Source organism: Arachis hypogaea, chromosome 12, assembly GCF_003086295.3.
Source record: "Arachis hypogaea cultivar Tifrunner chromosome 12, arahy.Tifrunner.gnm2.J5K5, whole genome shotgun sequence".
Lineage (NCBI taxonomy): Eukaryota > Viridiplantae > Streptophyta > Magnoliopsida > Fabales > Fabaceae > Arachis > Arachis hypogaea.
In genome coordinates, this window is record NC_092047.1 from 98,579,598 (window position 1) to 98,592,647 (window position 13,050).

General features: G+C 31.6%; 1 protein-coding gene across 1 annotated transcript; it reads right to left on the bottom strand.

Moving 5' to 3' along the window:
* Window positions 1-5,454: 5,454 nt before the first annotated feature.
* Window positions 5,455-12,515, bottom strand: LOC112727823 (protein NRT1/ PTR FAMILY 5.6). The gene is made up of 4 exons (XM_025777736.3): window positions 12,108-12,515; window positions 8,444-8,661; window positions 7,131-7,687; window positions 5,455-6,494 (listed from the first exon to the last, which is right to left on the bottom strand). The coding sequence occupies exons 1-4, from the start codon at window positions 12,316-12,318 to the stop codon at window positions 5,621-5,623; spliced, it is 1,860 nt and encodes a 619-aa protein (XP_025633521.1). The 5' UTR covers window positions 12,319-12,515; the 3' UTR covers window positions 5,455-5,620.
* Window positions 12,516-13,050: the final 535 nt, after the last annotated feature.

The following is a 13,050-nucleotide window of genomic DNA, read 5'->3' on the forward strand; positions in this document are numbered from 1 at the left end:
TGAGTCACAATCTGAAAAGGTTCACCCAATTATGTGTCTATGGCATTTATGTATCCGGTGGTAATACTGGAAAACAAAGTGCTTAGGGCCACGGCCAAGACTCACAAAGTAGCTGTATTCAAGAATCATCATACTGAACTAGGAGAATCAATAATACTATCTGAACTCTGAGTTCCTATAGATGCCAATCATTCTGAACTTCAATGAATAAAGTGAGATGCCAAAACTATTCAAGAGGCAAAAAGCTACAAGTCCCGCTCATCTGATTGGAGCTATGTTTCATTGATAGTTTGGAATTTATAGTATATTCTCTTCTTTTTATCCTATTTGATTTTTAGTTGCTTGGGGACAAGCAACAATTTAAGTTTGGTGTTGTGATGAGCGGATAATTTATACGCTTTTTGGCATTGTTTTTAGTATGTTTTAGTAGGATCTAGTTACTTTTAGGGATGTTTTTATTAGTTTTTATGTTAAATTCATATTTCTGGACTTTACTATGAGTTTGTGTGTTTTTCTGTGATTTCAGGTATTTTCTGGCTGAAATTGAGGGACTTGAGCAAAAATCAGATTCAGAGGTTGAAGAAGGACTGCTGATGCTGTTGGATTCTGACCTCCCTGCACTCAAAGTGGATTTTCTGGAGCTACAAAACTTAAAATGGCGCGCTTCCAATTGCGTTGGAAAGTAGACATCCAGGGATTTCCAGCAATATATAATAGTCCATACTTTGGCCGAGTTTAGATGACGTAAAAGGGCGTTGAATGCCAGTTCTACGCTGCAGTCTGGAGTTAAACGCCAGAAACACGTCACGAACCAGAGTTGAACGCCAAAAACACGTTACAACTTGGCGTTCAACTCCAGAAGAAGCCTCTGCACGTGTAACATTCAAGCTCAGCCCAAGCACACACCAAGTGGGCCCCGGAAGTGGATTTATGCATCAATTACTTACTTCTGTAAACCCTAGTAGCTAGTTTAGTATAAATAGGACTTTTTACTATTGTATTTTGATCTTTTGGAAGATCCTGGATTGTATTTTTGATCCTGTGATCTCGTTTGGGGGCTGGCCATTCGGCCATGCCTGGACCTTTCACTTATGTATTTTCAACGGTAGAGTTTCTACACTCCATAGATTAAGGTGTGGAGCTCTGCTGTCCCTCATGAATTAATGCAAAGTACTACTGTTTTTCTATTCAACTCAACTTATTCCGCTTCTAAGATATTCATTCGCACTTCAACATGAATGTGATAAACGTGACAATCATCATCATTCCCCTACGAACGCGTGCCTGACAACCACTTCCGTTCCACCTTAGATTGAATGATTATCTCTTGGATCTCTTAATCAGAATCTTCGTGGTATAAGCTAGATTGATGGCGGCATTCATGAGAGTCCGGAAAGTCTAAACCTTGTCTGTGGTATTCCGAGTAGGATTCTGGGATTGAATGACTGTGACGAACTTCAAACTCACGAGTGCTGGGCGTAGTGACAGACGCAAAAGGAGGGTGAATCCTATTCCAGTATGATCGAGAACTTCAGATGATTAGCCGTGCTGTGACAGAGTATTTGGACCATTTTCACAAGAGGATAGGATGCAGCCATTGACCACGGTGATGCCTCCAGATGATTAGCCATGCAGTGACAGCGCATCGGACCATTTTCACAGAGAGGATGAAAAGTAGCCATTGACAATGGTGATGTCCTTACATAAAGCCAGCCATGGAAAGGAGTAAGATTGATTGGATGAAGACAGCAGGAAAGCAGAAGTTCAGAGGAACGAAAGCATCTCCATACGCTTATCTGAAATTCTCACCAATGATATACATAAGTATTTCTATCTTTATTTTCTATTTATTTATTATAAAATTTCAAAAACTCCATAACTATTTTATATCCGCCTGACTGAGATTTACAAGGTGACCATATCTTGCTTCATACCAACAATCTCCGTGGAATCGACCCTTACTCACGTAAGGTTTTATTACTTGGACGACCCAGTGCACTTGCTGGTTAGTTGTATCGAAGTTGTGAAAGAAAAATAATTTATTAAGACGTGCGTACAGAATTTTTGGCACCGTTGCCTGAGATCACAATTTCGTGCACCATACACACAACCTACCATACTGATCGGTCTCAAGTCTTTGATCTCCTTTGCACCAATGAACTTAGGGGCCAATGCCACCCAAGTGAGATTCGCATCCGCTGGTAGCTTAGATGTAAGGAAAAAATCCGTTACCGCTGCTGTAAAATCAGATCCAATTTCAGCCCAACACCTCTTTATAAAGTTCATGTTGTACCCATCACTTCCTGGCGCCTTGCAAGATTCACAATCCCACACTGCTTCTTTAATCTCTTCAGGATTCGGCTGCACCTCCAGAGCCAAAGCATCATCTTCACTAATTCTTTCTACTAATCCGTCCCGAAACCCGATCAAAGGAGACTCTTCCTGATGATACAAACTCTTGTAGAAATCTCTAATCGCAATCTTAATCCGAGCTTGATTCCTTATCAATCTTCCATTAATGAGCAACACATCAATCCTGTTATTTCTCCTTCTCGCAGAAGCTAAATTGTGGAAGTACCTTGTATTCTTGTCAATGTCCTTCGCATGTCTAGATCGCGACATCTGCTTCCAATGTAGTTCCTTCCTTACATACCATTTCTCACAGAAAGTCACCAGCGCCCTTCTTCTTGCCTCCATTGTTCCATCATAAACACCACCACCCACCTTGTCATCAATCTTCTTGATCTCTTCCTCAAACTTCATGATTTTCTTGTCCATCTCCCCAAAGTTATCTTTATGCCATCTTCCCAGAGAACCTATCAGAGCCTTCAATTTATCAGTGAATTGTGCCTCACCAAGGCCTCTCCATTCCTCCTTGACCATTCTCAGAAAACCTTCATGGGTAAACCACGAATAAAGACTTCTGAAAGGCCTTGGCCCGTCGCTTCGCCCCCTCTCTTCCACTATAATAGGACAATGGTCAGACAAACCCCTAGGACCACCTCGCATCCGAGTCTCTGGAAAATTTTTAAGCCATTCCAGGCTAACCAGAACCCTATCAATACGGCTGCATGATCGACCTCAGAACCATGTAAACTTGCGGTCAGTAATTGGCAAGTCCACCACACCCATGTCATGTATCCAATTCTTGAAGTCTTCGACTGACAAGGGTAATGTATCTGTCCCCCGTCTTTCTTCCACCTGTACAATCTCATTAAAGTCCCCATGAAGCAACAGGGAACCTGACATAAGCCAGCTATGTAGCTCAACTCCTCCCAAACAACAAGCTTCTCATCTCTAGTATGCGCACCATAGACGAGAATAAAAGCACAATTAAAATTATACTTCACCATCTCCCCTTCAACACACAACCATCTCTCTCCTTTGTGGCTATTTCTTAGTTTAAAAAATTCACCATCCCAAATTAATAACAATCCACCAGATGCACTATCAGATTCAACAAAATCCTAACCCGCACAACTATTCCCTCAAATATTTTTTACATCAAAATTAGTCACTAATTGTCTTTTAGTCTCTACCAGGCCTACCATGTTTAATCTAAACATACTTCTCAGATTCTTTATCATCCGAGCTTACCATCCCCCCTCAACCCCCTAATATTCCAAGAGCTAAAAATTATTTCAATAATTTATTGCACACCTTTTTATGAGATTTGGGTCTGCTTCGCCTCGCTTTAGCCCTTTGTTTCGCCAACTTCTTTTTCAGAGCAATTTCTTCGTTCTGCTGTTGTAGGATCGCCATAATATCATCTTCTTCGTTATACAGTATTGCTCCTGATTCCTTTGCTAAGTCTCAAGTTCTTTTGTTTTCCAACAGCTGCTCCTCCAATGTTAAATCCTCATTGTCACTGACTTCATCATCATTGGCCTGAGCTACATCCTCCAAGCCACCGTCGTCCACATCATAACCATCTTTGTCATTAGGCTCTAGTAAATTTCTGTCGTCACCAGCTTTTATACCAGGCCCAGTCTCTCCAAATTCTTCAGCATCTTCACCATTTCGGTCATCATCATCACCGTGATCAGCATTATCTTCCGCGGCCACTGCTGCTGGAATTCCATCAGGCCCTCTTCCATGGACTGCCACTCTGCCTCTTCCCGCCTCCACCATGCGTGTACTCAGTCGCAGCTCTTCATGCCCACTAGCCGGTGCCAAACCTGTCACGCCCACTAGCATAATATATATAGTTTAATATTTTGATTTTAAATTTCATCTAGACCTAATTTTCATCCGGTCTAAATTCTATTTTATTATGTTGTGTTATATTAAGACCAGAAGAAAATCATTGAAGGTTTATAACAAAAACTTAAAACACAAAAAAGGGATAGACAGTACTAGGGGTGTTCAAATTCAAACCGATCCAAATTAAAGCGTTCATCCAATTCGATCCAAACCGAAAATCGATTAAAACCGCACTAATTCGGATTTGATTGGATTCTATTTTTTGCAAACCGCTGGATCGAATCGGATTTCAGATCTACTTTTCATAACCGATCCAATCCAATCCAAACCGCACAATGTGCTATAATATTATTATTTTATTATTATATTTACAATTATACTTATAACATGTTTAATTTGTTATACATTTTTCTATTATTCATGTATTATTATTATTTAATAAATATTTTATGTTCAAAATGTTATTTATTTATTTATTTTAACTAACCTATAATTTTATTTCTATTGTTATGTTATCGTTGGCTTTTTAAGATATTGTTAAGACTTGTTATGTCATTGTTGATTATTTAAAATTTGATGTTGAGACTTGTTATATGCATTTAATTTTTTTTATTTAAAAAACTGCAAATCCAAACCGATCCAAACCGCTTGTAATCGGATCGGATCGGATCGGATCGGATTTCCAAAAAAATTTCATCCAATCCAAACCGCACCGCACATAAATTAAGCGTTCGGATCGGATGACTTTTTCCCTTAAAACCGAACCAAACCGCACCGCAAACACCCCTAGACAGTACCCAAAATATGCATTATTTCTACTGAGGCAGAGGATATGGTTTATCCTTTAGATAAGTTCCCATTCCCACCCCTGGTTGGTGTAAGAGTGTGAGTAGTGGATCGATAAAACAGAAAAAAAAAAAAAAAAACTAAACAAGAGGAATTTGGTTAAGTTATCAAAATAATAATGCTATTTAGATTATTTTTTCTAGAACATTTCTAATATGAATTTTACTCATCTTCTATGTTGAAACTTTTTTTGCTCATAGATAAATTACTAACTCTTCTAGAAAGTAATGATTTCTTTTCAAGTAAAGTTGTAAACTATTTCAATGAGTAACCAACTAAAGATTATTTAATATATATGAACAACTTTTTGCCATTGCAGACGTAGTATTACTTGTCTTAATTTATCATTTACTATATATTCTTCCCTTGCTATTAACATTATTCTTTCAAAAATAACAAAGTAAATGATCAAACAACATTATTGATATATATCAACAAAGCAACTAACATTCATTCACTATATAGTAGAAATTAAACATCACATATAATAATTTCATCATCAGCAAAGCCTGCAATCCTAGACATTTTTATACTATAAATATAGAACCAATAATATTGAAACAAACTCAAATTAAACCATTGTCCCTACACCATCACCATCACTCTTCTCTTCACCACAATCAGCCACCACAACTTTTTGCACATTCTTATAGGAATACCGGCAAGCGAAGAACACAAACAAGAACAAGTTCAACGTGGTTATCACCGCCAATAGGCCATAAAATTTGTCTAACCTACTCGTGTTCAAATCCTTACCGATCCAACTTTTACCGGTCTTACCGGTAACATGATCAACCATTGTTATGAGCCAGCTACTAAGAAAGTTTGCAGCACCAATAACACTTAAATAAAGTGCAATCCCTAAGCTTCTCATTGAATCCGGAACTTGGTCATAGAAATATTCTTGCAACCCTACAAGGGTAAAACCGTCGCCAATTCCAATAATTAGAAACTGTGGCGCCAACCAAAACGCACTCATTGTTAGTGAACCCTTTAAAGGGTTCATCTCAACATAGTGAAGTCTCTTGTTCTCTACAACCGCCGCAATTACCATTGTAACGATAGAGAAAACCATTCCGAAACCAATCCTCTGAAGGATGTTGATTCCTCTCTCGTTCCCCGTTAGCCTTCTTAGCAGAGGGACGAGGATCTTGTCGTAAAAGGCGACGGATATTATCATTCCGATGGCGGCGAGGGTGAACATTGAAGCTGGAGGGATTTGGAAGCCTTTGGCGACGGTTCTGTCCATGATAACACCCTGTTTGATGAAGAACGTGGATGTTTGTGCGGCACATATTCCGAATGGTAATGTGAAAACCCAAATGGGGATCATGTTGATAATTAGCTTCATCTCTTCCACTTTGGTCACACTTGCAAGCTTCCATGGACTTTGTTTCTCTGCTATGTTTCCACCATTTTCAATGATTGCTGCCTTGTCAAGAAATCTGAAACAAATTCAACCACAAATTATTATATCATCAACTTATATACACATAACTCTGCTTAATACTAATAAGTTGCATAAGGATGATATATAAATTTTTTAACACCTATATTATATAAAATTTAAAAATTATAAAAAATTAGAAAAATGATAATTTTTTACTCCATTTTTAATAATATTACTCCACACATTATTATTTTTTTTTTAATTTATCCATGCATAAATTTGTAAAAAAAAGATGTAATATTATCAAAATAGGAGTTACAGTATCTATTTCCAAAAATTAAAGTATCAAAATAACATAAGATTTAAAAGAATTGGCATTAGTTCATTTCATTTAAACTTATTTTGAATATTTTAACTATAAGATTTGACTTCTTATAAAGACTTTTTATTCTAGATTTTTCTATTATAATATTTTATTAAAAAAGTATTTACAAGTATCTAACGAGATACATATCTAGTACAAATATGACAAGTCACCAAAAAAAAAAGTACAAATATGACAATATTTTTAATGTAAAAAAGAGAGTGTTGGTTAGCATTGATTTAAATGTAAAAAAAAAAAAAAAGAATTGATGACCTAAGATTTGTTGTTATAAATTGCAATTGAATAACCATATAGTATACTACTTACTTGAGCTTCTTGGTGTGGCCTAAGAACCTTCCATTGTTGTTGTTGTTGTTATTAGACTTGGAAACCTCATATAATTGATTAGGATTAGAAGGATAAGGAAGCTTCCTTTTGGAAATGGCGGCAACCAAAACTTGCAACATTGGAGTCAAAGGGCTACCCATTGGTGCCCTATAACGATAACATTTCCTTCCCAACAAGAATATGATCAATGAGAAAGCCATGACCAATGTGAGAATAACATCAGCAACTCCCCAATTAACATGATCTTGTACATAAACAATTAGGGTTACTCCAAGAATGAGTCCGCTACAAAGACCACAGTTCCACCAGTTGAAGAAGGACATTTTCTGCCTCCTTTCCACGACATGGTCGTCGTCGAATTGGTCGGCTCCGAAGCTTTCCAAGGAAGGTTTGTGGCCTCCGGTTCCAACGGATATTAAGTAGATGGCTAGGAAGAAAACCACTTCATGGATCCTCCTTGGTTCAGCGCATGTGCTTGTATCATCACATGGCTTTAAGCCTGGTAAGAACCATGACAGAGAAAGCAGAATCAAACCCTGCATTTTTCATTGTAAACAAGTTAGATTTACTTATTCCTGTTTTATAATTATACTCACATTTTCAAACTTTTTGCTTCGGATATAAGAGTATTTTTATTTTTTTTTACTAAAGATAGAGAGATTCAAATTCGCAATCTCATAAATGAGTATAAAAAATTATATCATTTAAGTTATAATTTATTAACGGATATAAGAGTATTTTAATATGGTGTTTTAAAAATTTTAAATTTGACGTGTCCATAAAATAAAATAATTTTAAATTTTATTTTATATTGGATATAATTAATTAAATGAGACCAATTTTACTTTAGAAAAACGATTTTATTTTGATAGAAAATCAATTAAATTTTATCATTTTATATAAAATTTAAAATGAATTAAAATTAATCACATTTAGTTTTAAATGTGATGTGTCTATAAAGTGAGATAGTTCTAAATTTTATTTTATATTAAATATAACTGATTAAATAAAACCAATCTCATTTTAAAAATTCGAGGTTACTATAGTAGAGAATCAATTAATTTTTGCCATCTTATATAAAATTTAAAATAAATTAAAATCAATCACATTTAATTTTAAATTATTATTTATAACCTATAATTTTATAAACAATGATATAATATTTTGAGAGACTCAAAATAAATATTGAAGATTATCTAATTAATTTTGAGAAAATCAATTGTACAGAAATGAAATCAAACACATAATTTGAATTGAATGATATATAAATGATTGAGATTATTGTTAGGTACCAGAAGATAAACAATGCAAGAAGCAATGACAGTAGTGTAACGGCCGAAGAAAGCATCAGCAAGAAATCCTCCAAAGAGTGGCATCAAAGTGGTGACACCTGTCCAATAATTCACATTCCTAACGGCTGTCTTAAGATCTTGATGAATAATCTTTGTCAGGTAAAGGACCAAGCTAGTTGCTATTCCAAAGTAACTCAACCTCTCACTGAATTCAATTGCTGCAAATCAACAAACATCATCAAATCAATCATGTCAATCAATTTTTTACTACATAATGTATGTTACTTTTTAACGTTTTATTTTAGGTGAGTTCTATGGTGTCTATGGTGCCTAAATTATCTAACTTGCTTTTAAAGGTAAAAAATAAAATGTTTAAATCAAAAATAAAATATTTAAAATTTATTAAATATTATCTATTTGTCTTTTTTGATAAGTTAGACACAATTTTAAAGACACCATAGCATTCACCTTTATTTTATTTAAAGCACTCTTTGTTGTTTAATTTATGGTTAATTAGGAAAATACATTTGTTAATTAGTATTTATTTGAACGTTATTAAATTGATAAAAAAATTAATAAAAATTTTATTTTTAGTATGTTTAGTAAATTTTTAATAATGAAAATAAAGTACTAAAAAAACATTTTTTTTGAAAAATTATAATTTATATTTTTTACATAATAAATAAATAAATAATTTTATCTTATTTTATCCAAACATAATTGATAAATAAATTTTTTTTTTACATGAGATATCCAAACATAAAATCACTTTTACTTTTATAAAAAATTTTCTAAAAAAATATCATTAAAAAAAATCTTTTTCAAAAATAATGTCCGAATAAATCCTTATACAGTAATAATATCTTTTTTTTATCAACTTAATTTTTTTTAAAAAAAATTATAACATAATATCAAAACTTTCTCAAAAAAGAAAACTGAAAAAAGAAAAATATAATCCATCACGTCCTTTAATTTCTTTCTTTCAATTTGAAGAAATTGCATGTGACACCAACATATATATTATGCTACATACACGCGACAACACATACAATTTTATTTTTTAAGGTATTTATAAATCTCCTGTACAAATGAAATTTAAGCATATTCAAATGAAAAAAAAAAAAAAAAAAAGGAATCATAGCATAAATAGTACAAAATGGGAATCTTAAAAGACAAACAATCATTGTAATGGCAAAATTATTATATTCATAGTAATAGTCTCTACTATCAATACCCGTAAGTTGTGTGGCTGATATCATTTATCATCCTTAATGCTTACTAGAATATGTCTTAGTTTTACATAGTGGGAACCCACCACTTTCGGTGGTTGTATATATTGCTCTTGACCAATCCAATTCATTATTAGAATATATCTGATCATAATATATAACAAATTATTTAATTTCCTGGCTCATTATTTTTTGGGCATTGAATTGATTTATATATCTTTATTGTTAGATAAAAATATTAAAATTTTCATAATCTAAATTTTATAAACCATGTAATAATAAAAATTGTAAATCAGTTTATTTATCTTATTTAAAAAAAAAATACAAATAACAAACAACATATGTAAAATATAAATATTGTTAGGTAATTAATGTTTTTAGTTAATATTAATTAATTTTTTTAATTATAAATAATACTAAAAAATTAACAGAATTTATTATTTTTGACTAATAATTAACTAATAATATTTAAAATACTGACTAAAATATATTATTAGATTGTTAGACCAAAAATATTAAATTAATGACTAAAGATACTGATTAATAATAAAAATATTAGTCATATTAAATTATAAATTTTAAATTCTAAAATTAATTAGTGTTTTTTTTTTTTTGTATTTTTTTCTTAAAATACATAGTGCTAACTATATGAATTGAAGATAGCAACGAAATCCCTTGAAATTGTCCACAATCTAAATTTTGTGGAGAGAAGTTGACTTTCTTGATGGGATATAGAGAGGTCTCTATTATTGAAATTGCTCTATTCTCATTTGTATGAATCAAATGCAAAGGTATTCGAATTCCAACTTCTAAACCTAGTTCAGATGGGATTTGAGATTTAAGTTAAAGTATATAGGTTGAAGTTGTTAAGATATAGGGGGGGATTAAAGAGGAATCTCAGACAAGACAAAAAGTATTGGTGGAAGCATGAACATATGTAGTGGGAATATTCACATAAGAATATGAATATATTATTACGTTTTATGAAAAGCTTATGAAATAAAAACACCGCTCAATAGTTAACTTAAAGCATACTAATTAGTAATATCTGGAAGATTAATTGGCTTAATATATATTATATATTCCAATTTTTAAGCTAGTTTATATACATACATATGAAGCACTAGTTAAGTCCTAAGTACTTATTCCATTCATTCATGTGTAAGAAATTAACATACACTAAAATAAAGTAAGAATCAAGTGAGAATATCATTTTAAGTAAAATGATATCGTCGTTTGTATTCTTTTGTGAAAACTAAACTATTTATCGACCGAACTATATTAAACTACAATTATCTATTATGAATACAATTTGTATTAAGTTTTTTGTATAAATTGAACATATCTTATAGTCTAATAATTCATATTCATGTAGATTTTAAACTCCTATTATACTACTATTAACTTTAATTTAACGGTTAATTTTCTTAAAAAGACTTCTATAAAAAAATTCTTGATATAATATTTTTTAAATTTATACCATCAGTGCAATTATATATATGGGAAAAAAAATAAAAAGCTAAATTAATCAACAAGATTATATAGGGTTTCGCTAAGATATATACTAGTTAAACGTTTTTATAAATAATTTTTATTAAATTTGAGTTCATCAAATTGCCATAAAATTAAAGTAAGAGAGTGAATAAAAACACCATTGTGATGAGTATAGAAATTAGGACCACGACAATTGAATACTTGAAAGAGAATTATATTACAGAATCAAAGAGAAATCAAGAGAAAAATATCATATCACAAGAAAGAGAATTAAATAGATTTCACATAATACTCTTCTACTCTAGTATATAGCCTATCCTATTTATACTAGTTTCTACAACAATAGCAACAAAGCCCAATACAATACACTACACTAGTTTAGACCAATTAGGCTACTTGTTATAGAGTTTTTAAAACTTCTAATGCAATTAATATATATAAAGAAATTTTCATGTTTAGTCTTTTAAATTCTTATAAAGAGAATGAAAAATTGGTGATTATTAGATAAACCCTACACACAAATAAAACAAATTAAATAACATATGATGACTATTTCGAAATTGGGAGTGTTAAGAAAATTGATTAGTGATTAGGAAGTTTGAGAACCAAAAAGGCATATAATAAGGATCAATATTCAAATACCCTCCAAATAATAAGAATAAAAATGGTACGAATTTAATTTGATGCATTAATAGTTAAAACGTTTTATATCTTCATTTAATTACATCTGTTTTTTTTAAGTAATTATTTATATAATTAATGTAAAAAAAAATATTTTTGTTAATGTGATATTATACATGTAATTAGATGTATGTATAAAACTATTTTACACTAATAGTATATTAAAATTAAATTTTAAAAAAATGATATTAACTTTATATATAAGATACACATATATATGCTGAAGAAATTAAGTTGCATGACAAGTTTATATATCTTACCAATAATGAAGAAAGAAGCTTTCCAAGAACCAGTTGAATCTCGGAGAGGAACCCTTCCCTTATAATCAAGTGAAGAATCATGAACCAATTTCATCTCATGATCAACCTCTCCGCTTTTTGCATCAATTGCGTTCTTCTCCATATGACTTGAATAACTAAGATGGCAAGTAGAAGAAGAAGACTTATTAATGGAGGAATTATGTTGTTGCATTTGACAACCTTTACCATTTTGGAACCTCCTTATATAGAGGAGCTAGTAGCAGAGGAATGAATGAAAGGATTTTTGCTTTTCTTTTGACTCACTATCACTCATGGGTTGGTATTGGAATAATGAAAAATGTCCCTCTCACATACAAACACATGCAATAATTGTGAGATTTTCTTTTCCTTTCTTCTAAGGACCAAACCAAAAAAAGAATAAGTAGTTGGGATTGCCTATATCTCCTAACGTTAATACTAGAAAGACAATAATAACTATGTTAGTTCTTATAGTTTCGTGAAATTTTTAATTAGGTCCTTATACTTTTTTTTTTTTAATTGGATTCCTGTACCAAATTTTTTTTCAATTAAATCCCTCTTAATAATAATTGGTTTAATTTTATAGAGACCCAACTAAAAAAAAAAGAATTGGTACATGGACCTAAATAAAAGGAAAAAAAAAGTGTAAAGACCCAATTAAAAAAAATTTGATGCAAGGACTCAATTAAAAGAAAAAAAAGTATAGGGACTTAATTGAAAATTTTGCAAAACTATAAGGAACAGCAGAGTAATTAAACCTATCAAAAATTATCTTATATATATAACATTTATAATTATATATTTATTATTATAATAATAATTAATAAATATTAAATAAGATCATTTTAGATTATTTGAAATAATTTTTAATTATCTCCTAATAAATATTATTAATATCATAATTTTTGACTTTATATATTGATAC